Here is a 27,883-nt window from a genome sequence, read left to right as displayed (position 1 = left end):
ATGGAAAAACAACAGAAACACAAGGAAGGGTACTATAAGATTCTTTATTGATTTATCCTTAATCATCTGATATATAAACCCCTTTTCAAAAGTGGAAGAAAGATATAAAGCAGGCACACAATGAGGATTCAGAAACACCAGGCTTTATTAGTAAACTCAGGTGTGTGTGTCCCCAAACGGAATATCAATGCAACATCCAAGAAAAACCTTTGATGTTCTTCATTACCGCTGTGAAAAGGCCACCAATTTGTAAAGAAGGCACCAGTTTGTAAACGTTTGTAAAGGAGCCACCACTTTGTAGGGAGTTACTAAATTGATAACACGATTAATAGCTTGTAATATTGAATTGGTCTTTCTTCAATGTGTAGCGTGGCTGAACTTGAAAGTATTTGTAACAGAGACTTGGCTTTAGAAGAAACTGTAACAAATTTATTGAAGTATAGAAGAGGCTTGATGGTTTCAATGTTTCTTAGCTTTTAGAGGCACACATCTTCAGGGGTTACATTTATACCATTTCATAAAACAACTCTTAAGAGGACTATTCCTTCCACAAAACAGGTTTTAAACTGATTTTCCTTCTAAATGTGTTTCTTTTCTTGACAGATTACTTCAGGTACAAGCTTGTTCTTTCCTTATGTTATTTCTGTTGCAGTAAAGATTCTTATTAGGGTTCTCTCACCCTTTCTACTCATACACTAACTACTAACCTAAATAAGTCAACTTGACCTATCTAAACTACACAGGCTAAAAGCCAAAACCTTCCTGATTCTCAACACATTAGAATCAGCCTTTCCCTGTAGTTCTTAGACTACAGACTACCTTACTGGTTCTCAACACACAACAGAATCGGCCTTCCCTGTAGTTCGCTGACTACAGACTAACTCTTTTAAAATGGCTGTCCTACCAAGTGGCTCTGCCATTTTTTCCATGGCAACCCAGCTCAAAGTGAGCTAAGCTGGCTACCATCCCCCCAGTTATACTTACCCATTTAAACACCTATCTATAATTATACATAACTATAGATTAAAACTCACACTTCAACTGCAAATTGCCAACACTTTTTAGTTTGGAGGGGGTATGATAGTCATATTTAAATATCTGAAAAGATGTCCTATAGAGGGGGGCCATCAGCATCTGGCCCACAGGCCTTAATTTGGGGATCTTTGCTCTAATTGGTTGCAAACACACTTGCACCCCTGATGGATCCTTGATATTTCTTAAAACATGTTTCTGAGTCACATGCTGATTCTCCAATTCTCTTTTCTTTGTTGGAAAAGTAGAGTGCAGGAGGGACATGCATAGGCAAAAGGTTTGTGTGTAACGTAACTTAAAAAGACAAGATCTGATTGCTTTACTTAGTAGCCATTATCCTGGGATACTCACATTCTTGAAGACATTCCGTGTCTGTGCAATACGACTGCGATTGTCGTAACTGAAATGAAGAAAAATGACAAAACTTGGTTAGGAAGATGAGACTTGACGATCCCTGAAGTTTGTTGGACAGTGGGTTGTTGTACGTTTTTTGGGCTGTATGGCCATGTTCCAGAAGCATTCTCTCCTGATATTTCGCCTGCATCTATGGGAGGCATCCTCAGAGTTTGTGAGGTCTGTTGGAAACTAGGAAAATGGGGTTTATATATCTGTGGAATGTCCAGGTTGGGATAGTCTTGTGAATGTCTAAAATTAGAATATCTCCACAGACTCAACCATTAAGAAATCAATTTATTACATTAATGGTATGATTCTAATATGTCTAAACTATACTTCTGAATCAACTCTTTGGGCCCCTAAATTTGCTTGTTTGTTTCAGTTAGAATTGACACATTAATCAATGGGAATTTAATATATCAACAGTTCCATCAATGAGTCTCATTTAGTGAGGATTATTAACTGGATTGAAGTCTTGAATTTTGCACAGGTAGAAGTAAATGTCAACATGTCACTTACAATCACCATATGACACAATTTGTCAGCAATACCCTGCTGCATTCTACACAGAAAAAACATGCCAGTTTCTGAGCAAATTAACACTGGCCAACACACATTTGGATGCCACTAATGTCAGACCTGTTTCTGGGTATATTTGACCAGACAATTCCAAAAATGGCACCAGTTTTCCCCTATCAGCTCTAGTTTTTGAGATACAGAACATATGACATATACCAACTGCTCACTCATAGAAAACCATGACAACCATATCTAGGAAACTAGAGTTGATGCGGTCTATCCAATTCAATTTTCTGAATCAGTGCCCAAAACAACCCCAGGAAGAGGCCTAAAAACCAAGACAACAAGAAAATATATATATATTGTTACGTTGTGTAATAAATGACCTCAAGCTAGCCATTTGTGAACAACAGATCTTCAAAGGCAGATCCCAGTGAAAACTGTACTAAACAAAAATTCATAAAGAGATTAATATCTATCTCCTGTGGCTTGAATTTACTCAAAACTTTTTATTACGCTGTATGTGTTAAATAATCTCACCTATACAAAGGTGTCCATGTTAAATGTTGTTAGTTAATGGCTACAATTTAAGATCATTATCACTGACCCTAGTGATTATAGTCCTACAGGCATTTACTTACCCACCCAATTTATCAAATTGTTTTTCAGATGAGGTTACACATCATGCATCAGACGCAGAACGCTGTAGTCCATGAAAGCTACTCTATAATATGATTTATTCATCTTTTTTTTTTTTTTTGAAATGATTTTTATTAAGTTTTTCACAATCCACACATGGAAAGAGGGGGAACAAAAAACAAGAAGATAGAACAGTAGGAAAGGGAGAGGTACACACAAAAAAAAAACACAGAAACCCACCATATCTAACTACCATCTAATACATACAATACAACTACTCAAACTATTCTAAAATGACTTCCACTCCAACCTCAGGATCTTTTCAAGATATTTCTTCACCTTAATATCTATTCTCATCCCATTGTTTTTTCAGCTTTCTTTTCATAATCATATATCAGGGACCAATCTGTCCTCCTCAAAACTCTTCCTTCATTTCTTCTCAACAAAAAAGTTAGTTCGTCCATGTCTCTTATTTCTTTAATTTTCTTCCACCAGTCTTCAATACTCGGAACCTCACCATTCTTCCAGTATTTGGCAAAAACCATCCTAGCCGCCGTTGTGCAATAGGTAAATAATTTATCTTCATTCTCATCCAATTTACAGTCATCATCTGTAAATCCCAGAAGATAATATTCAGGTTTCTTCTTAAAGCTTTTCTTTAATATTTTTTGTAACTCCTCATGAATAATAGACCAGAACTTTGTTGTTTCTTTACATGTCCACCACATGTGGTAAAAGGTGCCTACTTGCTCACTACATTTCCAGCATTTATCTGATACATTTTGATACCTATGGCTCAGTCTACTCGGAGTCAAATACCACCTATAAAACATTTTATACCAATTTTCTTTTAAGTCCATAGCATATGTGTATTTCAATTTTTTATTCCACATCCTTTCCCATTCCCCAAAGTGGATGGACCTTCTTATATTTTCCGCCCATTTAATCATAGAGGTTTTCACCTGTTCTGTTTCTGTCATCCACTGGAGCAATTTATTGTATAATATTGTAACCGTTTTCCTTTGTGTTTTTAGTATTCTATCCCATATATTCTCGTTCCAATCAAAACCTGTTTTTTGATCTTGTTTAAAATAGTCTTTAATTTGTAGGTAATTTAACCAAGTTATATTGCTAAATAAAGTCTTTAATTGTTCAAATGATTTCATCTCTATTGTCCCCTTCACCAATATATCCTTGTATCTTGGCCATGTCCTCCATCCTAGTAGTCTTCTTTGATGCGCTTCCATTGCTGAAATCCATAATGGTATTGTTTTATAGAAAAGAGCTTTGTACCTCATCCATGTCCGTAGTAGGGAGGCTCGCACGAAATGATTACCGAAATTTTTCTCCTTCATCTCTCTGTTATACCATATATACGCGTGCCATCCCACTCTTAAATCATAACCTTCTAGATTTAGGCACTTCTCTTTGTCTAAAGTCATCCAATCCCTAATCCAGGACAGTGCGCAGGCCTCATGGTAGGTCTTCAGATCGGGAAATCCCAATCCTCCTCTTGTTTTCTTATCTATTAAATTCATATAGTTAATTCTTGGTCTTTTTCCTTTCCAGACGAATTTCATTAAATCTTTCTTCCACTGTTTGAACAGAGTTTGACTTCTTATTATCGGTATATTCTGGAACAAGAACATAAGTTTTGGTAATACATTCATTTTTATCAAGGATATTCTACCCAGGAGGGATAGTTTCAGCCGGTCCCAGTTCTGCAGATCCCTTTGGACCTTCTTCCAAACTAATTCATAGTTATTCTTTAAAAGTTGTCCATTTCTAGCTGTGATCCAGACTCGATATGATTTATTCATCTTTAAAGTACTTTTTTAAATGTGTTGTCGAAGGCTTTCACAGCTGGAATCACTGGGTTGCTGTTTTTAAAGTTTTTGTAACAACAGGTTAACACGTCTGCTGGGCAGGTCATCATTAGAAACCAGATAGATAGATGTTGATATTTACTAGTTATTTTTCAAAGGCCTAGAATAATTTTTTAAAGAAAGGTTTCATCTGCTTGTAAAAGTTACCATTAAAATGCAAATTACAAGTAAATCTTAAAGCCAACATACATTGTTTTTAAAAAAATATTTAAATTTTATTTCTATTTACTTGTTTATGTACCCTTTATTTCCTGCATAATTGTTAGTTTTACAGTTGTAGGCTGGTTCTATCATCAGACTGAACCACAAAGCAGTACTTTCTCTGTCCCTCAGGTTCTAACCACACCCAGGTGATATAGGTCTCTAGTAGCTTGACTGCTCTCCTGCATTTGGTTCTGGCCGACTACATCAGCCCCACAAGCACTTAGCAGCCCTCCTAACTGTTCAAACAGCTCAGTTTTCTTCTTGGGCTGTAGCTCCCATCATCCCTAGCTTGCCTAGCAAAGGGGTAAGGATGCTGGGGGATGCATTCTGGCAAGTAGGCTGAGCCATCTAACTGGTTGAGCATTCTAAAATGTTAAGAATAAACCCATCAGCATAAAGAAGCTCAGTCCTTGCCTTGATGTATCATTTGTAGGATCTGGACATTTAAGAAATTTGCAAAAACTGGTGATTAAATCAAATCAAAACTCTGTATGACTTCTCAACATAATTAATCAAATCGACCCCAGTAAATAACTCAGGAAAAGGATATTGCAAAAGTCTATTTACAAAAAAGAGGTACAGGTTGAGTATCCCTTATCCAAAATGCTTGGGACCAAGCGTTTTGGGTTTTAGATATTTTGGAGAAGATAAATTCATTTATGCTTCACATGGATCTTATACACATAAGTATAAGAAGATAATTTTATATAATATTTTTAATAATTCCGTGCATGAAACAAGTGGTGTGCATTGAAACACCAGAAAGCAAAGGTGTCACTATCTTTGCCACCCATGTAGACAAGAATTAGAAATTCTGGATAAGGGATACCACTTGCAATCTATATATATATAAAACCATAAAACCAAGATTATGGCAAGAATGATTGATAACTGGCAAATAGAGGGAGAAAACGTGGAGGCAGTGACAAACTTTGTATTTCTAGGTGCAGAGATTACTGCAGACGCAGAATGCAGGCAGGAAATAAAGCTTAGAGAAGACAGTTATGCTGGGGAAAATGGAAGCAAAAAGAGGGGCCGACCAAGGGCAAGATGAATGGATGGCATCTATGAAGTGACTGGATTGACCTTGAAGGAGCTGGAGGTGGTGACAGCCAACAGGGAGCTCTGGCATGGACTGGTCCATGAGGTCACGAAGAGTCGGAAACGACTGAATGAATGAACAACAATATCTCTGTTTGTTTTGAGTGACATCCTAACTCAAAAACCGTTGGATGAATTGCCACCAAATTAGGCCAAGGAGTGACCAACTTACTAACCCAAGGAGTGACCATCACTAAAAAAAAATGATTTTGTCATTAGGGAGTTGTAGTTGCTGGTATTTATAGTTCACCTACAATCAAAGAGCATTCTGAACTCCACCAGTGATGGAATTGATCCAAACCTGGCACACAGAACTCCCATGACCAACAGAAAACACTAGAAGGGTTTGGTGGGCATTGACCTTGAGTTTTGGAGTTGTACTTCACCTACATCCAGAGAGCACTGAGGACTCAAGAAATGAAGGATCTAGGTCAAACTTGGCACTAATATTCCATATATCCAAATACGAACACAAATGGAGTTTGGGGGAAATAGACCTTGACATTTCTGAGTTGTAGTTACTGGGATTTATAGTTCACCTACAGTCAACCAGAGGTCCTGACCCCCAGGTTGAGAAATGCTGCCTTAAGGCCATCCAGTCCAACCCCTAAAGGACTTGAAAGGCACCCCTAAAGGACAATTATATGTTGCATGTTCCAGAGTAGGCAAATCAGACAATCTCTATATCAACACTGACAAAGAAACAATAAGAAATACTGTTTACCCACAAGCATAAAGACATTACATATATTAGAAACTAACACTTTCTCATTACTTTATTTTCCAGATCACCAGACTGGGCCACAGCAACACGTGGCAAGGCACAGCTAGTAGTTTATAGAGCCTGAAGGAACTAATTTCCATCTCTACCACTATCCTTGAATTTTCAAAAACCAGCACCTATAGTTATTGCATTAGGAATAACAAACAAATGTATAGATCTAGCAAATAGTGTGGTCTATGTTCAAGACATACTGGAAACAAACCATTGAGCGATTCTAGCTAAAATCGTAATACCCTGAAACTGGATTTCACAATTCCTTTCTAAAGTGGTGTAAACATGGACCTTGCAATTTCTATTTCTTACCAAAAGAGGGCAATGCCAACATGAGCAAGTTAAGAATCAATAGCGAAATATCTTTTTTTTAAAAAAAAAAACTCTCTAGAGATTTCTTTTCCCCATTACATACATACTTCATGTATGGAGTAGGCCCTTTTCTTTTATCATGTCAGAAATAACTTGGGAAACTGCAAATGGAAAATGAATAATTCAATGTCCAGTCTCCACGGCAGGCGGGATTCTCATTTAGATGACAGCTCATTATTGGATTGTGGAGGTTGGTGCACAGCCGGTCAACACACAGTTCTCACAGAGTAAGGTCCCATCAAGTGGCATGGTTAACACGATGACGGTGGCTTCTCAATCTGTTGCAGCCTTTTTCCGCCTTTGCAGCCATTGTAACATGTACCATGTTATCCTCCGCCTGTTCCGCCATTGAGGTCTTCGGTTCTTCAGATTGTGCTTGGTCTGGAACCTCTGCTTAGGCCACTCCTGGGAGTGCATGACTCTAGTCGTTGTGCCCGCAGGTTCATTGCAACACGCAAGCCCCCTCACCACGACAAGGTGACAATCCACTGCCTGAACTCTCCAAGTGCAGCATTTTTCTGAATGAAGCACCAAGTGTTGGAGAACCAGGACATCTGTAGGGATATCAAGGTGCTTGTTTATAAATCTATTGTCCTCCCAACCCTGCTATATGCCTGCAAAACGTGGACTGCCTACAGACGTCACATGCAACTCCTGGAACGATTCCATCAGCGTTGTCTCCAGAAAATCCTGCAAATCTCTTGGAAAGACAGGCAGACAAATGTCAGCATGCTAGAAGAAGCAAAGACCACCAGTACTGAAGCAATGGTCCTCCGTGGACAAGTTAAACATGAGCCAACAATGAGGCAGCTAAAAAAGCCAATGGGATTTTGGTCTGCATAAATAAGAGTTTAGTTTCTAGATTGAGGGAAGTCATGCTATCCCTCTGTTCTGCCTTGGTCAGACCACACCTGGAATACTGTGTCCATTCCTAGGCACCACAATTGAAGGAAGATGTTGACAAGCTGGAAGGTGTCCAGATGAGGGTCTTGAGAACAAGCCCTATGAGGAGTGGCTTAAAGAACTGGGAATGTTTAGCCTGCAGAAGAGAAGGCTGAAAGGAGACATGATGAGGGCCATGTATCAAGATGTGAGGTGAAGTCAGTCATAGGGAGGAGGGAGCAGGCTTGTTTTTTGCTGCCCTGGAGACTAGGACATGCAACAATGGCACCAAACTACAGGAAAGGATATTCCACCTGAACATGAGGAAGAACTTCCTAACTGTGAGAGATGTTCAGCAGTGGAACTCTCTGCCCCGGAGTGTGGTGGATGCTCCTTCTTTGGAAGCTTTTAAACAAGAGGCTGGATGGCCATCTGTCAGGGGTGCTTTGAATGCAATTTTCCTGCTTCTTGACAGAAGGTTGGACTAGATAGCCCATGAGGTCTCTTCCAACTCAATGATTCAATTATTCTTTATCTATTTTGGGCTGCATTTCCACTATTACCTCATCTGTTTCATATGGCTCTTCCATAACTCAAGTTTAAAGACTGCGTGCTCCCTTTTCCAATGTTGAAATGCCCATGGGAGTGGGACACACACACAGAGAGAGAACGTTTTGCAGATATGTGGGTGGTTCAATCGGCTATGGCACAAGAATGAAGAATATGTGGCTCTGCAGGTTTTGTTAGGACTACACTTCTCACCAGCTCTTGCTGGGATAGCAATATAGAGGAATGGTGGATGTTGACATTCAGAAACCTACAGGGCCACACATTTCAGAGATTCTCTGGAAACAATGAAAATAACTGTCAACGCTCAGGAGGAAGGCTTCTCACGTAACGCTGCATACCCATATACTATGAATAACATATATAGCGCCATAAGAGATTTTGCAGCAGGGTGGCTCAAAGATGTTGTCAGGCAGCCACCTTGCAAATGGTATGTAATGGGAATTTGAAGGAAAGAATAAATAATAATAATAATCATAATCATAATCATAATCATCTTTATTTATATTCCGCCACCATCTCCCCAACGGGGACTCGGAGCAGCTTACATGAGGCCAAGAAGATTAAACAAAAAATCCTTATTTTGTGAAACTCAGATCTGAAAGAAGCATACATATAATACTCAAAACACAGAAAATGCCCCTCTCAATTGTCCTCACCAAATTGATGAGTCTCCTCATGGCATGCTCATGTGAACAAATACATTCACAGGGATCGAATCCGCCTTCTGCCATGGTTGTTCAGAGGGTCTCCACAACTGGATCTTGACAGCAAAGGCCTAGAAAAGAGAAAATTATATATGTGAATCTCATTTTTTTTTGCAAAAGTTGTCACTTTGCATTCAGTCTTAGGTGATTTGCATATATAGTCTATAATACAGAAATGGCCATACCTCCCACAAGGACCAGTCAAGTTGTTGATGACACCGAATATTCATTGCAAATAACTTATTTATTTATTTATTATTTATTTATTTGCTTTATTTCTATACCGTGTTTCTCAACCTATAATAGGTGACTCAATGCGGTTTACACAATATTAATTACCACAACAATAACAATTAAAACACAGCATACCCAATAGCAAACACACAACCATTCATACAATGCCTCGATCGCAAACAAGATCCAGTCTCATATCCTTATGCCGTTCCTATGTTCAGTTTACCGTCATTCTGTGTACAATTGCGCTGATTAGCCAAACGCTTGCTCAAAAAGCCAGGTTTTGAGCTTCTTCCTAAACGCCAGCAACGAAGGGGCCTGTCTGATGTCGTTTGGTAGGGCATTCCATAACCGAGGGGCCACCACTGAGAAGGCCCTGTCTCTCGTTCCCGCCAGCCGTGCCTGTGACGCAGGCGGAACCGAGAGCAGGGCCTCCCCGGACGATCTTAATGTCCGTGTCGGTTCATAGGAGGAGATGCGTTCGGAGAGGTAGGTGGGGCCGGAACCGCTTAGGGCTTTGTAGGCTAATGCCAGCACCTTGAATTGTGCCCGGTAGGGAATTGGCAGCCAGTGGAGCTGGCTCAACAGAGGAGTGGTATGCTCCCTGAGAGCTGCTCCTGTTAGCAACCTGGCTGCTGAGCGCTGGACCATCTGGAGCTTCCGGGCAGTCTTCAAGGGCAGCCCCACGTAGAGCGCGTTGCAGTAATCTATGCGGGATGTGACCAGAGCGTGGACTACCGTGGCCAAGTCCGACTTCCCGAGGTACGGGCGCAGCTGGCGCACGAGCCGAAGCTGTGCAAATGCTCCCCTGGCCACCGCTGAGACCTGAGGCTCCAGGCTCAGCGATGAATCCAGGGTCACACCCAAGCTGCGAACCTGCGTCTTCAGGGGGAGTGTAACCCCGTCCAACACAGGCTGTAACCCTATGCCCCGTTCGGCCTTTCGACTGACCAGGAGTGCCTCTGTCTTGTCTGGATTCAACTTCAATTTGTTCACCCTCATCCAGTCTGACACAGCAGCCAAGCACCGGTTCAGGACCTGAACAGCCTCCTTAGAAGTAGGTGGAAAGGAGTGACAGAGTTGGACATCATCTGCGTACAGATAACACCGCACCCCGAAACTCCGGATGATCTCTCCCAACGGCTTCATGTAGATGTTAAACAACATGGGGGACAGTATTGAACCCTGCGGGACCCCACAAGACAATGGTTGTGAGGACGAGCAGCTGTCCCCCATCAACACCTTCTGGGTACGACCCTCTAGGAAGGACCTGAGCCACTGTAAAACAGTGCCACCAAGGCCCATTCCCGCGAGGCGTCCCAGAAGGATACCGTGGTCGACGGTATCGAAGGCCGCTGAGAGATCCAGCAGGACCAACAGGGACACACTCCCCCTGTCGAGCTCCCTGCGGAGATCATCCACTAAGGCGACCAAGGCTGTCTCGGTACCATGTCCCGGCCTAAAGCCAGACTGTGCAGGATCCAGATAATCCGTGTCTACCAAGAATACCTGGAGTTGTGAGGCCACCACACGTTCCAGGACTTTGCTCAAAAAGGGAAGATTGGAAACAGGCCGATAGTTGAGTTGGCTTCTACCACTTCCACTTAAACAAGACTGAAGCCACCCTCCAATTATTGCACAAGTATAAACTCCACTGAGTTTATAAGTTTGTACACTGATAAAAAAAAGGTAAAGGTTTCCCCTTGACATTAAGTCGAGTCCGACTCTAGGTGGTGGTGCTCATCTCCATTTCTAAGCCCAAGAGCTGGCATTGTCTTTTTTTAAAATACTTTTTAATTTACATACATTAACAACTTACATTGTAAACAAGAAACAAAAGAAAATAGTGAACATTTTACAAACAAACACATAACCCCATCACCAAGCCCTGAACAAGTATCCTTTCTTTTGCTATATATTTATAAGTCAACCATTTAATCTAATGTCATACCCAAAATTCCTGACCAACAGGGTTATATTGTTTTCCATTTTCTCTCTCTAAAGAATATTTAATAAAGACCGACCAGTATGTGTCAAAATCTGATCTGTTAGTTTCCCTCCTGAATACCCTCATTTCCATTGATAGTTTATCATTTAAGGCTACGTTCCATACCTCCCTATACTATGCTTCCGGTGTAAGATTAGTTACTATTTTCCAATTCCTTGCGATTATAATTCTTGCCGCTGTGAGTAAAATAATCACCAATTCTTTCTTTTCCATTTCTAAATTCAACTTTGTGACATCCATTAGTAATGCTAAGCTAGCCTCTGGAGAAATATTTTGATAAATATGTCATTCCAAAAACTCTTCAATTGGGGGCATTCCCACCATAAATGAAAACATGTCCCTTTGTGCATGCCACATCTCCAGCAGAGATTACTTTGCTTGCTATCCATCTGAAGTTGCCGGCATTGTCCATAGACACCTCCTAAGTCATGTGGCCAGCATGACTGCATGGACCGCCATTACCTTACTACTACCTATTCATTTACTCACATTTGCTTGTTTTCGAACTGCTAGGTTGGCAGGAGCTGGGGCTAACAGCAGGAGTTCACCTTGCCCTCTGGATTTGAACTGTTGACCTTTCGGTCAGTAAGTTCTGCAGCTCAGCAGTTTAACTTGCTGCACCACCAGGGCCCCCACTGCATGGAGCGTCATTGCCTTCCCGCCGAGGCAGTACCTTTCAATCTACTCACATTTGCATGTTTTCGAACTGCTAGGTTGACAGGAGCTGGGGCTAACAGCAGGAGCTTACCCTGCTCCCCAGATTCGAACCATTGACCTTTCGGTCAGCAAGATCTGCAGCTCAGTGGTTTAACCCGCTGCGCCACTGGGGGCAGTACTATATTAAAAATTATGCTGATGTTGATAAATAATATCAGAATAGGAACCTCAAAAAAAAAAAAAAAGATCACGACCTGCATTATTATAATACTACTAATAATAATATGATATTATAATTATATATTTATATTACATGTAATATTACTAATAATATTACAATATAATGGTACAGTACAATATAGTAATATTTAATACTGATATTGTACTATGTTAATAATATAATATATTGTATGTATATATATTTGTAAGCCACTCTGAGTCCCCTTTGGGGTGAGAAGGGTGGCATATAAATGTCGTAAATAAATCAATCAATAAATAACATTTTTTAGGGGAGCATAATCTTTTGTATGTATGTGCAAGGAGATGTATGTCAATAGTAGCAAGGATGAAGTGAAAAAACTGGCAGGATCAGGACCAAAATTGGGCAAAACATACTTCTCTTCTTCTTTCTATAACTCTCAACCTTCCTGGCACTTTCTCCATTATGTTCAATAAACTCCTAGGAAATGGACAAAGCACTCTTACTCAGAATTTGAACTGGTCCCTTACAAAGAGGGTTTTCTCTTGTTTTATTGTTGCATCTATTTGGTGTTTTCCTTATTTTTCCCCACTAACCCACACATCACCTACCCTCCGGGTTCCCTCCATCTACTCGGAATTGCCAATCTCCAACATATACAAAAGCCATCGAAATTTACCATACCACCTCTAAAAATAATCACATCTGTAGGGTTCAGATTATTTTTTAAAACCAGGTATATATGTCATTTTCACCCAGACATTTTTCAAAGGTTTTTTTTTTTTTTTTTTTTTTTGCACCAGAGATACTTACAATTTCACACTGAGGTACTGGTGTAACCCAGTCCTCTGGAGCTTTTCTACCTCTACAACAAGTCATAACTAACTTAACTCTCATTGCTTTTAATAGCACCTCATTTTTAATATAAATCACCCAGTTAGAACACCACGTCTTTCACAAATATTGGTTTGCCTGGTTTTTGCAGTAATGCAAATAAGGAAGAGGAAATAATGAAATTAGTTTTATAAGTCTCTTGGTTCCTGAAAGCTTTCACTTCTGCTTCTACATAGACCACTCCTAGATGTGCATTTGCATGTAACACACACACAGATTTCTGCTCAATGTGGTAAATTTAGATTTCTAATTCATACGGGAGTCTCTTATAAAGTAGGACAAATAAAAGAATAATATTAAGGTCAGAATTACATGTTCCAAGAAAAGCACAAGGTTCTTAACGGAAGAGCATTTGCGAAAGAAAATCAGGGAGCAAGAATGGATATTTTACGTATATACTCGAGTATAAGCCGACTGAATATAAGCCGAGGCACCTAATTTTACCACAAAAAAACTGGGAAAACGTATTGACTCTAATATAAGCTGAGGGTGGAAAATGCAGAAGCTACTGGTAAATTTAAATATAAAAATAGATACCAACAAAAATAACATTAATTGGGGCATCAGTCAGTTAAATGGGTTGTTGTAGGTTTTTCCGGGCTATATGGCCATGTTCTAGAGGCATTTTCTCCTGACGTTTTGCCTGCATCTATGGCAAGCATCCTCACAGGTAGTGAGGTCCTGCCTTGCCAGAGAAAGAAAATATGCTACGTAGGTAAACAGTAAAGAACAAGTAGTTTACTCTTCTTAGTTCAGAACAGCATATGTACAATATGATAAGTTGCATCAACTCACCAAATGTCCTTTTATGATTTAAAATGGTCTTTCTTCCTGTATCCATATGAGTAACCTTCTTTCAGCAGCCAAGAAGCAAAAGCCTCTCTCTCTGCTTCACTCTCTCTCTCTCTCTCTCTCTCTCTCTCATCTGTCTGATGAGCACCTGCTTAGCTCAAGCCTGAACAAAATTCCGTGTACCATGCAGCTGTGGACAAGTCTACATAGGGACCAACAAACGCAGCGCCCAGACACGCATCAAGGAACATGAAAGGCACTGCAAACTACTCCAACCAGAGAAATCAGCCATAGCACCTGATGAACCAACCTGGACACAGCATATTATTTGAGAACACAGAAGTACTGGACCACTCTCACAACCACCATGTCAGACTACACAGAGAAGCCATTGAAATCCACAAGCATGTGGACAATTTCAACAGAAAGGAAGAAACCATGAAAATGAACAAAATCTGGCTACCAGTATTAAAAAACTCAAAAATTACAACAGCAAAACAACAGAGGGGAAACAAACAGGCACATAAAATCACTCTCAACAAAAGATTCCCCCCAGGCGCTTCCAAGCCATTGAATGCTAATCAAGGTGGTCAGCTGAGACATTCACACCTAGCCCCAGCAGACAAAAGTCCTTTGTCTCACCCTGGTCATTCCACAGATATATAAACCCATTTTTCCTACTTCCAACAGACCTCACTACCTCTGAGGATGCTTGCCATAGATGCAGGCGAAACGTCAGGAGAAAAATTGCCTCCAGAACATGGCCATATAGCCCGGAAAAACCTACAGCAACCCACTGAACAAAATTGTAACAGTATCCAAAATTGCCAGGCTCAGCCATCAACGCGGGGATTGCCCGACCAATCAGCTTCATGCATCTTATTTTAAAGTTGACACACACACATTCACTGATTCCTTGCATGCTCCTTACTTAAAAGCAGGCACATATAATCACACAATTCATTTATTTAACAGAAACACTGGAAGAACTGCATCACTGATTAGTTCTCAGTTTAAAACAGTTTCCCTGAACAGACCAAAGCTGATATCAGTTTAGCCTAATCTCTGCTCTAACATGCTACTTTTCCATCTGCAGGGAATCCCTCCTCTCACCTGCTCGAAGGAGAACTGCTAATCCCATCCAGATTTTATTTCTGTAATTTAAAAAGTGTCCCGTAGTCCCAGCTTCATTCCATGGATAAATCTATGATCCAGTTTGTCTGCAAGCAAGTACACTAGAGGTAAATTAAATCTAATGACTTTCTCAAGATACAATCATTTTGCTACTAGTGTTCAAGTACACAACCTACACAGGGTGTTCCTATGTTCTATAGTTTTTTCATTGAGAGCGCAATGGTGCCTGATTTTGCCATAAAATGGGATACTGAGAGGAGGCAACATCATTTATCATATGTTCCGAAAAGCATGGGTACGCCTTTCATATGCTTTTCAGAAAAACATTAAAAAGAAAAGAACAGAACAGTGCTTTCTGAATGTACCAATTTAATGTGTACAGTGACTCTTAAAAACTGTTTACTTATAAGTCATTAAGTCCCTTTAGAAGATCATATCTTTCAGGCCCCTCCTACACTGCCAAATAATTCAGATTATCAAAACAGATCAACATTATTAATTTATTTACGACATTTGTATCCCGCCCATATCAGTCCAAAGGCGACTCAGGGCGGCGGACACATCGGCAACAATTAGATGCCATATATATATAAAAACATACATCGGTAAAAGCAAGAAACATCACAATACATTTTAAAACTATAAAAACAATGAATAATAAAAATTGTCAAAACTCTGTATTCTTGTTCAAATCCTCAACCGTTCCATCGTCTTAGCCGTTCCTAGTTCATTTCCGATTTGAGTTTTTGGTCATGCTGTGGTTCCAAATGCTTGCTCTAGGAGTCAGGTTTTCACTCTTTTTCTAAAGGTCAGGAGGGAGGGGGCTGGTCTAATATCCCTAGGCAGGGAGTTCCACAGCCAAGGGGCCACCACAGAGAAGGCCCTGTCTCTCATCCCTCGCCAAACGTGCTTGTGAAGCAGGCCGGATCAAGAGCAGGGCCTCCTCAGACGATCTCAAGTTCCTGGAAGGTTCATAGGGAGAGATGCATTCAGATAGATAAGCTGGGCCGGAACTGTTGCAGTGGTTCTCAACCTGGGGTCCCAAGATGTTTTTGGCCTTCAACTCCCAGAAATCCTAACAGCTGGTAAACTGGCTGGGATTTCTGGGCGTTGTAGGCCAAAAACATTTGGGGATCCCAGCTTGAGAACCACTGGTGTAGGATGAAAGGAAGCAAGGGAGCGGAGGGATGATTTATTGTTGCTACCAATTTGAAAGGAACCAGTATTCAGGAGATTTTACCCCAGTTCCCAATTTTAAAAAGAACTGGCCGATTTGCAATGGAGGTTGCCGATTAGGAACCAAATTTACTATCAAGTTGGAAGGGAAGCTGTTCAATTTCACCTCCTCCTTTATTAAGAAAGTAATAACTTAGTAGTAATTACACTGTATATACTGTAGCTTGACAGGAGAGAAGAAGGTAGATTTATTTGGTTACTTTTCCCTGCGTTTCTGCCACCACGTGAGGTAAGTTGTAATATTGTGAGAAATGGCACTTTAGACACAGAATAGACGGAGCTGAGGCAATCTGCAAATAAAAGTTAACAGTTTTATTAAGTACACAGGTTGCAAGACGTAACTTTTCCTTGTTGCACTTGGAATAATACTTGTAACTTTAGTAGTTCATTCTTTCAAGTAACACAGTATCTTTCTGACGTAGAGCCCTTGTTTCATACAAAGTTTCAATACAGGGATGTTTCCCTTGTTTGATCCTCCCTAGATCAAATACTAAGTAAACAATTCTTTAGCCTCTCCTTAGACTAAAAGAATAGCAGCTCTGTTTCACCGTTCGGCTGCACTAGCCTGAGAAACTTTCAATAGCCAAATCCAGCTTTTCAAAGCCTCAAAGCTTTGCTTCACAAGTCACTCCGCCACCTTTCCTTTCCTTCTCTCCCAACTCCTAACTCCTCACTCCTCTGAACCTAACTCCTGACTCCCCTGAACCTAAACCCAGACTGCTCACACCTCTAAACCTAAACCCTAACTGATTTTTAACTGTCGTTTTTTCAAACTCTCCCCTCTAAGCTCCTCCCACTTCCCTCTCTCCTGCATCGGTCTCCATGGCAACGCACATGGAGGACTCCTTTGACTTAGGCCGCTCCAGCATTACTGCAGCCAATCTAAACACAAATACAGTTAAAATCATACAATTTGTAATCAAGTCCTGTACATAGGGCTTTATAGGCTAAACATTATCTGCATTGAGCTGGATTATATGAGTCTACACCAGGCACGGGAAAACTTTTTTGCCTTGGGGCCGCATTGTGGGCCGAGCTGGGAGGGAAGGGCCCAACAGAGGGGACAGATCAGGGCCTGGGTCACCCTCAGATTGTCCTCACAGCATAAGGACGGGGTTGCTTGTCCCATCTTTATGCCAGGAGGAAGGCAAGACAGACAGCGGCTGAGAGGGCTCTGTGTTCTTATGCCAGGTGGACAGGGTGAATGAAGAGGGCCTGAGGCAAACACCCTGGGGGCCATACTGTAACCAATTTAATCTGGATCTCACTCATAATATTTTATGTTTTCCATTAAAATGCAACAACAACTGAATATATTATAAACAGATAGGTCTTAAGACTAAGCCCCAATCTTTTTACATGGCTATGAAATCTAAACTACTGAGCTGCTGAACTTGCTGACTGAAAGGTTGGTGGTTTGAATCTGGGGAGCGGGGTGAGCTCCCGCTGTTAGCCCCAGCTTTAACCCTCTGCTGTTAGCCGGCCTGAGTCCCTCTTCGGAGGTCGAGAAGACCGGGTTATAAAAGCTTGAAATAAATAATAATAATAAATATCCACACATGAATTAAAATATGGGACATTAATTTTAAAAATACTAGTAAAAAATACTGAAACACGGTTAAACAAGCCACCGCACTGAAGCATAATGATTTTAAAACAATGTAAAATTATTAAGTATCATAACAATTTAAAGCGATTATGGAATTTTTGTCCCACCCTTTTGCTTCTTGCCGCACCCACCAAACAGTCGCCTCACCCTATCTAAATCCAATAAACTATCAGAAAGTAAATTATTTTCTTGGGTTGACGCAGGGTTTCCCACTAGTGATATCAGTCAGGCCCCAAGACAGTAAATCTGGAATTCCTTGGCACGTAGAGCAACTATATCATGCACACTTGAAGGTGATAATTGTTAGGGAGGGATAAATGGCCTTTCGGACAGCGTGTCTGCCATTATCCTTCTTCTTACAAACTTCCTCTGAAAATGATAAATATCACTCACTATGAATAATTGGCATAAAAGAGTGACTAATTCTGCAGCATCTGTTTTAAAGCAGATGCTTGCTATGCAAATATAATATACTCACTGTTGCATTCTGCATCTAAATATATAGATGAAAAGAGGAAATGAGAAATTTTCTGTAAGACAAATACTAACTTTCATTCAAAACAGTATTCTGTGGTTAAGACAAATAGACCATGTTATCTATTTTTTAACCTACAAGTAAGATTGCAATTATATACTGAAGCTTATAATTAATGCTATTAATTAATCTATATAAATAAAAATGTAATGTTCGTCTGTGGGGTTAACATAACTCAAAAACCACTGGACGAATTGACACCAAATTTGGACACGATACACCTAACAACCCAATGTATGTCCTTCACTCAAAAAAATTGAGTTAATCATTTGGGAGTTGTAGTTGCCGGGATTTATAGTTCACCTACAATCAAAGAGCATTCTGAACCCCACCAACGATGGAATTGATCCAAACTTGGCACACAGTTCTCCCATGACCAACAGAAAATACTGGAAGGGTTTGGTGGGCAGTGTTCTTTGGTTTTGGAGTTGTAGTTCATTTACATCCAGAGAGCACTGTGGACTCAAACAATGATGGATCTGGACCAAACTCTACAGGAATACCCAATATGCCCAAATGTGAACTATGGTGGAGTTGTTTACTTTTCAAATATTTTCCATATCATCAAGCTAGGCCACAGCAATGAGTGGCTAGGAGGGAGGGGGATCGCCGCCGGGGAAGGGGCCCTTTGATGCCACGCACGGAAGGATGGGCGCTGGAAACCCTTTGAGGTATAGGAAGAGGCCCCAAAGGCCATCCAGTCCAACCTCATTTTACAGTAAAGAAAGATACCATCAAAGCCCTCCCGACAGATGGTCAACCAGTTGGAAGGGAGTCCCAGAGGCTATCCTGTCCAACCCCCTTTGTCTATCTGTATGTCCATCCATCCTTCAATCCATCAATCACTGCATCTACATATCTATCTACCGACTACCTACCAACCTATCTATGTTCTATCCATGTTAGAACATAGATAGGTCTATCTATGTTCTACCTTCCGTTCCATCTATCAATGTCCCTTCCATCTGTCCCTTCTGTCTATTGCTTCAACTGGAATTCCTCTCTTATCTGAGGGCCACACTAACGCGTGCTAAACCCCACCAACGACAGAATTGGGGCAAACTTCCCACATAGAACCATCATACTTAAGGCCACCCACTCCAACTTCCTTCACCAGGGCAAGAAAATGTAATCAAAGCCCTCCTGACAAAGAGCCATCCAGCCATAGATATAGATAGATATATATGATTCACACACAGAGATATAGTATCCTAGATTTGAAAGGGATCCCAAAAGAAGGACAAATGATATGTTGCATGTTCCAGAGTAGGCACACCAGACAATCTCCACATCAACACTAACAAAGAAACAACAAGGAATACTGTTTACCCACAAGCATAAAGACATTACGTAGATTAGAAACCATTACTTTATTTTCCAGATCACCAGACTGGGCCACAGCAATGTGTAGCAGGGGATGGGTAGTATATATATACACACAAAGAACATATATACAGACTGGGCCACAGCAACGCATGGCCGGGGACGGCTAGTATAGATATACACAATTCTGTTCATATTCAATTTTGAGCAAAGGTAGCTTATTCCAGTAAAGTCAGCACAGGATAGCAGCTCTCACATTTTTGTTATGACTTGTTTAAAAATAGTTGTTTAAGATAAGCCATAGTTTGCAGTGTTGTATTCGTTTTGTGAAAGATAAGATTATCTGATATATCAGTTCCTTCCTCTGAAATATACTAGTCTACAGCACTGCTTCTTAAACTGTGAGTCACAAACCCAAACCTTAGCACAGTGATGGGGTCGTGAAAAAAGTTGACAACAGTAAACCTGGTGGCAAACTGCAGCCCTCCAGCTGTCTGGGACTCCAATTCCCAGAATTCCTGACAATGGGGTAAGCTAGTTAGGGCTTCTGGGAGTTGGAGTTCTTTGCCTAAGAAAACTCTTATGAAATTAATGGGTTGCAATCAATAAATACATGACATAAAATGCAGATTTTGGAAACAGGATATTTGAAATGGTGACTTCTCCGATGCAAACCTGATCCTGTAATAAAGCCATTTACATATTTACTTGTCTGTCTCACCTCTTTCTGATAAATGGTTTACTTTGGACACAGTCCATGAAACTTCCTCAGTCAACATTACCATAGACCTGTGTTTCTTCAGCAGTGAAAGCTTTGGGGAAACTCAAGCAGTTTCAGAAGCTATGTGTGATATGAAATTGAAAAGGGAGAACCCATCATCTCCCTACCTTCTCCAAATATCATTTGCAGCACACACATGATCTAAACAAACTTTAGCAGTTTCCGGTGATCAATCAACACATTCTGATATTATTTGGGAAAGATTTCAATCTGCTGTCACCATATGGCGCAGAATTTGAAGATGAATTTACAGAGAGAAGAATGCTTCATGCATAATATTTTTTAAAAGCCCTGACCAATCTTCAGAACATCTAAACATCATAGAGAAAAAATGTTTCAGGAAAGCTCAGAAATTTGATTTCAAAGATACAATCATAAAGATTGAAACAGTGAGATAATAAATGTACAGTGTGATGAACTAAATTCAACAAAATAATATTTTCTGCATACTTCCAAACGCTCACTTCTTACTAACAATATGATGCTCAATGTATTGTCGAAGGCTTTCATGGCCGGAATCACTGGGTTGTTGTAGGTTTTTTTGGGGCTATATGGCCATGTTCTATAGGCATTCTCTCCTGACGTTTCGCCTGCATCTATGGCAAGCATCCTCAGAGGTAGTGAGGTCTGCTCCAACAGACGTCACTACCTCTGAGGATGCTTGCCATAGATGCAGGTGAAACGTCAGGAGAGAATGCCTATAGAACATGGCCATATAGCTTGAAAAAACCTACAACAACCCAATATGATGCTCCTCTGCCATCAACTCTGCTGGACTGGCCACGTTGTCCAAATGCCCGATCATCGTCTCCCAAAGCAGTCACTATACTCAAGAAAGGGAACCGTAGTGTTGATGGGCAGGAAAAGACATTTAAAAATGGGCTTAAAGCCAACTTCAAAAACTGTGGCATAGACACCAAGAACTGGGAAACCCTGGCCCTTGAGCGTTCTAAATGGAGGTCAGCTGTGATCAGCAGTGCTGAAGAATTCAAAGAGGCACGAATGGAGGGCAAAAGGGAGAAATGTGCCAAGAGGATGGACCGCCTTCCATCTGGAAACCGATGTCCTCATTGCAGGAGAAAATGCGGATCGAGAATAGGGCTCCACAGCCACTGACGGACCCACCGCCAATAATAATAATAATAATAATAATAATAATAATAATAATACTTTATTTATACCCTGCCTCCATCTCCTCAAGGGACTCGGAGCGGTTTACATGAGGCCAAGCCCGACAACACATCAATAAACAAGAAAGCAATAAAAAAATAACAACAATACAATTAAATAAATCACATATAAACATTAACATGCAAACCTGTGGCCGGGCCAGATGTAATGGTAAAAAACTAAAAAAATTAACGCTGGGCATGAACAAGGTAGGATATATCTAATAGAAGGATTTTAAAGTGAGGGGAGCGCAATCCAAACAGATAGTTAAAGTGCATTTGAGGACATTTTGCTGGGAATTATTTCTTTATTCCGGGCAGGCACCACATCTGGAAGACAATTATCCTCTAGCTATCATGCACACTTCTGTTCTTGTAGTGTTGGCTCAGTGGAGACAATAAGACATGTATTGTTAGATTGTCTCTTCTACAGTGGCTTCTGACGTACTTTTATCCATCCAATTCACCAAAGCATTCTTAGAAGAACCGGTGAATTTTACATACACTATTTGGTGGCAGATCAGAACTCAGTGGTAACAGTTAAAGTGGCCAGTTTTTGTGCCACAACGCTCACTCGTCGGCAAAAAATTACATCATAAACTCAAGGGAATTTTCGCCTGTATTTAATAATATTTATTTTTATATGATCTTGCTATTAATATTATGTGTTTGGTTCTACTTGTTCTATCTGATCTGTTGACGGTAATACATGTATATACTGTATTGCTAATTGGAGAAAGATAATATAAACAATAAGTTTGGGTTACTGCAAGTTTTCCGGAATGTATGGCCACGTTCCAGAAGCATTCTCTCCTGACGTTTTGTCCATATCTATGGTAATCATCCTCAGAGGTTGTAAAGTCTGTTGGAAACTAGGAAAATTGGGTTTATATAGTCTGTGAAATGTCTAGGGTGGGAGAAAGACATTTTGTCTGCTTGAGGCAAGTATTTTTTGTTCATGTTGTGACTCTGTATATTTTGATGTTGTTGCTTGGAAACCGCCCTGAGTCCCCCCAGGGAGATAGAGTGGTATATTTATTTATTTACGAAATTTATATGCTGCCCTTCTCACCCGAAGGGGACTCAGAGCAGCTTACAAGATATATGTATACATAAAATATATTATATTATTAGCATAGTACAATATTAGTATTAATTATTACTATATTGTATTATACCATTATATTGTAATATTATTAGTAATATTACATGTAATATAAATATATAATTATATCATATTATTATTAGTATTATATTACATTAGATTATAATATTATAAATATTATATATATACAATATATAATATTGTATGATATAATATAATATAATATGTATTATAATAATGTGGATTATACGTATGGCCTGAGAAGGGGGCGTGGGAACCATGTTGAAATGTCTGAAAGGATGTCACATTGACTGACTGATTGATGACATTTATATGCCCCCCTTCTCACCCCAAAGGGGACTCAGAGCGGCTTACAAGATATATATTACATACATAAATTATTAGCATAGTACAACATCAGTATTATATATTACTATATTGTACTATACCATTATATTGTAATATTATTAGTAATATTACATGTAATATAAAATATATAATTATAATATCTTATTATTTTTATTACTATTATTATTATTAGGAGAGTTTTAATTTTTAATTAATGTTGCTGTTGCCCACCTTGATTAGCATTGAATGGCCTTGCAGCTTCATAGCCTGGCTGCTTCCTGCCTGGGGGAATTCTTTGTTGAGATGTGTTAGCTGGCTCTGATTAGTCTTTTCTAGAATTCCGCTGTTTTTTTTTTTTTTAGTGTTGCTTTTGATTTACTCAAGCAGACACATGTTCTTTCGCCTACCCTGGACATTCCACAAATATATAAACTCCACTTGCCTAGTTTCCAACAGACCTCACAATTGCTGAGGATGCCTGCCATAGATGTGGGTAAAACATCAGAAGACAATGCTTCTGAAACATGGCCATGCAGCCTGGAAAACTCACAGCAACCCAGTGATTCCAGGCATGAAAGCCTTCAACAACACAATACATCCTGCAGCACATCCTGTTATAGTTTTTCAATTTACGTCTCATGTGTCTCAGTGGATTCAACCTAGTTTGTGTCAGGCCCAAAAACAATGTTTCTGAAGGATAACAGCGACTTTCAAAGTAAGTGAAACAGGAAAAAAAACACTTTCAATCCAGGAACAGTTTTGTTGTAGGGTTTTATGATTTTACCTCGTTTGGCCTGCCCATTTTTGCCAATGTTTGGCCTGCCCATTGTGTTCGATTTTATATTATGTAAATTTGCTTTATTTATTTTATTTTGCTACTGTATGTATTTTATTCGGATGTGATTTTTGTTGTCTGCATTTTGTATTTTATTTTGCTGTATTGTATCTTTGGGCTTGGCCTAATTTTAGCCGCCCCAAGTCCCCTTCGGGGAGATGGTGGCAGAATATAAATAAAATTTATTATTATAGGTTTTTTGGGCTATATAGCCATGTTCTAGAAGCATTCTCTCTTGACGTTTCACCTGCATCTACGGCAAGCATCCACAGAGGTTGTGAGGTCTGAGGATGCTTGCCATAGATGCAGGCGAAACGTCAAGAGAGAATGCTTCTAGAACGTGGCCGTATAGCCCGAAAAACCTATAATAATATGGCCATGTTCTAGAAGCATTCTCTCCTGACATTTCACCTGCATCTATGACAAGCATCCAGAGGTTGTGAGGTCTGAGGATGCTTGCCATAGATGCAGGCGAAACGTCAGGAGAGAATGCTTCTCGAACATGAACATATAGCCCAAAAAACCTATAATAATAAACTTTATTTATACCCTGCCTCCATCTCCCCGAAGGGGACTCAGGGCGGCTAACATGAGGCCATGTTATTATTATAGTTTATAATCATATAAGTTTATTATATATAAGTTTATTATTTTTCGGGCTATATGGCCATGTTCTAGAAGCATTCTCTCCTGAAGTTTCACCTGCATCTATGGCAAGCATCCACAGAGGTTGTGAGGTCTGAGGATGCTTGCCATAGATGCAGGCGAAACGTCAAGAGAGAATGCTTCTAGAACATGGCCGTATAGCCCGAAAAACCTATAATAATATGGCCATGTTCTAGAAGCATTCTCTCCTGACATTTCACCTGCATCTATGACAAGCATCCAGAGGTTGTGAGGTCTGAGGATGCTTGCCATAGATGCAGGCGAAATGTCAGGAGAGAATGCTTCTCGAACATGAACATATAGCCCAAAAAACCTATAATAATAAACTTTATTTATACCCCGCCTCCATCTCCCCGAAGGGGACTCAGGGCGGCTAACATGAGGCCATGTTATTATTATAGTTTATAATCATATACGTTTATTATATATAAGTGTATTATTTTTCAGGCTATATGGCCATGTTCTAGAAGCATTCTCTCCTGAAGTTTCGCCTGCATCTATGGCAAGCATCCACAGAGGTTGTGAGGTCTGAGGATGCTTGCCATAGATGCAGGCAAAACGTCAGGAGAGAATGCTTCTAGAACATGACCATATAGTCCAAAAAACCTACAACAACCCTGTGATTCTAGCCATGAAAGCTTTCGACAATACAGGAACAGTCCCCCCCCCCCCCCCAATTTTGTAATCCAAATCATTTCGCAGAATCCTAGAGTTGGAACAGACCTGGTGGGCCATCCAGACCAACCCCATCCAACCAAGAAGCAGGAAAATCACATTCAAAGCACCCCTTAAAGCGGTGGTTCTCAACCTGTGGGACCCCAGATGCTTTGGCCTACAACTCCCAGAAATCCCAGCTGTTAGGATTTCTGGGAGTTGGAAGGTCAAAACATCTGGGGACCCCACAGGTTGAGAACCACTGAAGCCTAAAGCATTTGGCAGGGAGAAGAGCAACAGGCGCTCCAAATACAGACAGCCTCCTTTCTAACTGGGAAAGACTATGGGGCCTGCTTGCCTAGAGTTCAAGTTGAAAGGCCTGTAAAGGCAGGTGAAATGTCAGGAGAGAATGCTTCTAGAACATGGCCATATTATGTTGACAATTTGGGGGGGGGGGGGGGTAAAGTGATCTAGGGAATAGGGAAGGGGGAGAAAGAGAGAAAGAGGGAGAGAAGGAGCCTCACTCACTCACCACCAAAGCTGCTGTGCTGGTGCAAGGAGGCTTGCAGGCAAGGCTTGTCTCTTCCCTCCCTTCCTTCCTTCTTCTGTCGGCTTGTTTTGGTCCCAGTGACCACGTCAGAGGCCAGCCACTGCCACAGGACCCGGATCTGCCGGCTCCCAGAAAGGGGACGAGCTTACTGATCTCCCTCCCTCCCAGCCTCAACCACTAGGAGCCTTGGATCCACCTCCGACTTGCTGGAGATCTCTGCCGGGTTGGCAATTCCTTTGCAGTTGTTGACACCGTCAGAGAGTGGGAGTGGCTAGGCCTTGTGTACAGTCATCTCTCCTGGTTGAATCAGCCCAGGTTGGATTTGGGAGGAAGCCACGCCTCTCCTGGCAGGACCCTCCCATTGGGCCCTTTGCTGATTGGGAGCTCACAGATTTTCAAACCACTCAGGGCTTCCTGTATTGTTTACAATCCAAAAGGCAAACCATGATTTAGTAAATAATATTAATAATAATGTTTCTTTCGGCAATTTTCACCCCAGCTTTGCATTCATCAAGCCCTGCACATCCTCGCATGATGTGTTCTGCATACAAGTTAAAAAGGTTGGGTGAGAGTATGCAGCCTTGCCGTACGCCTTTCCCAATCTTGAACTAGTCTGTTGTTCTGTGGTCAGTTCTGACTGTTGCTACTTGGTCCTTATACAGATTCCTCAGGAGAGAGACAAGGTGGCTTGGGATGCCCATCCCTCCAAGAACTTGCCACAATTTATTATGATCCACACAGTCAAAGGCTTTAGAATAGTCGATGAAGCAGAAATAGATGTTTTTCTGAAACTCCCTGCCTTTCTCCATTATCCAGCGGATATTGGCAATTTGGTCTCTTGTTCCTCTGCCTTTTCTGAACCCAGCTTGAACGTCTGGCAACTCTCGCTCCATGTATTGCTGGAGTCTTCCTTGCAGGATCTTGAGCATTACCTTACTGGCATGAGAAATAAGGGCCACTGTACGGAAGTTTGAGCAGTCTTTCGCATTTCCCTTTTTTGGTAAAGGGATATAAGTTGATTTTTTTCCCAGTCTGATGGCCATTCTTGTGTTTTCCATATTTGCTGGCATATGGCATGCATCACCTCGACAGCATCATCTTTTAAGATTTTAAACAGTTCAGCTGGGATCCCGTCATCTCTTACTGGAAGAAACATTAACAACCTCAGATATGCAGATGACACCACTCTGATGGCCGAAAGCGAGGAGGAGCTGAGGAGCCTTCTAATCAAGGTGAAGGAAGAAAGCGCAAAAGCCGGGTTGCAGCTAAACATAAAAAAACCCAAGATTATGGCAACAAGAATGATTGACAACTGGAAAATAGAGGGAGAAAATGTGGAGGCCGTGACAGACTTTGTATTTCTATGCAGACTGTGGCCAGGAAATCCGAAGACGCTTACTTCTTGGGAGGAGAGCAATGTCCAGTCTCGATAAAATAGTAAAGAGTAGAGACATCACACTGGCAACAAAGATCCGCCTAGTCAAAGCCATGGTATTCCCTGTAGTCACCTACGGATGTGCGAGCTGGACCTTAGGGAAGGCTGAGCAAAGGAAGATAGATGCTTTTGAGCTGTGGTGTTGGAGGAAAGTTCTGAGAGTGCCTTGGACTGCGAGAAGATCCAACCAGTCCATCCTCCAGGAAATAAAGCCCGACTGCTCATTGGAGGGAAGGATACTAGAGACAAAGTTGAAGTACTTTGGCCACATCATGAGGAGACAGCAAAGCCTAGAGAAGACAATTATGCTGGGGAAAGTGGAAGGTAAAAGGAAGAGGGGCCGACCAAGGACAAGATGGATGGATGGCATCCTTGAAGTGACTGGACTGACCTTGAAGGAGCTGGGGGTGGTGACGGCCGACAGGGAGCTCTGGCATGGGCTGGTCCATGAGGTCACGAAGAGTCGGAGACGACTGAACAAATGAACAACAACATTAATTATTATTATTATTATTATTATTATTATTATTATTATTATTATACTAGCTGTACCCGCCACGCGTTGCTGTGGCCAACCTTCCCTCCCTCTTTCTCTCCTCCCTTCCCTCTTTCCTTCTTTTCCTCTTTTTCTTTCCCTAT

At 40.9% G+C, this 27,883-nt stretch overlaps 1 protein-coding gene across 1 annotated transcript in view; it reads right to left on the bottom strand.

Moving 5' to 3' along the window:
• SMIM14 (small integral membrane protein 14) overlaps positions 1-26,074 on the bottom strand; it is a 43,378-nt gene extending 17,304 nt beyond the window's left edge. The window contains exons 1-3 of the mRNA XM_060778425.2: positions 25,792-26,074; positions 9,033-9,151; positions 1,384-1,432 (exon numbers count right to left, since the gene is read on the bottom strand). Coding sequence (XP_060634408.1) covers positions 1,384-1,432; positions 9,033-9,107 — 124 coding nt within the window. The 5' untranslated portion in view covers positions 9,108-9,151; positions 25,792-26,074. The remainder of the gene's footprint in view (positions 1-1,383; positions 1,433-9,032; positions 9,152-25,791) is intronic.
• Positions 26,075-27,883: the final 1,809 nt, after the last annotated feature.

The sequence above is a fragment of the Anolis sagrei genome, chromosome 5, assembly GCF_037176765.1.
Source record: "Anolis sagrei isolate rAnoSag1 chromosome 5, rAnoSag1.mat, whole genome shotgun sequence".
NCBI classification, from domain to species: Eukaryota; Metazoa; Chordata; class Lepidosauria; order Squamata; family Dactyloidae; genus Anolis; species Anolis sagrei.
This window is presented reverse-complemented; position numbering and strand designations above follow the sequence as displayed.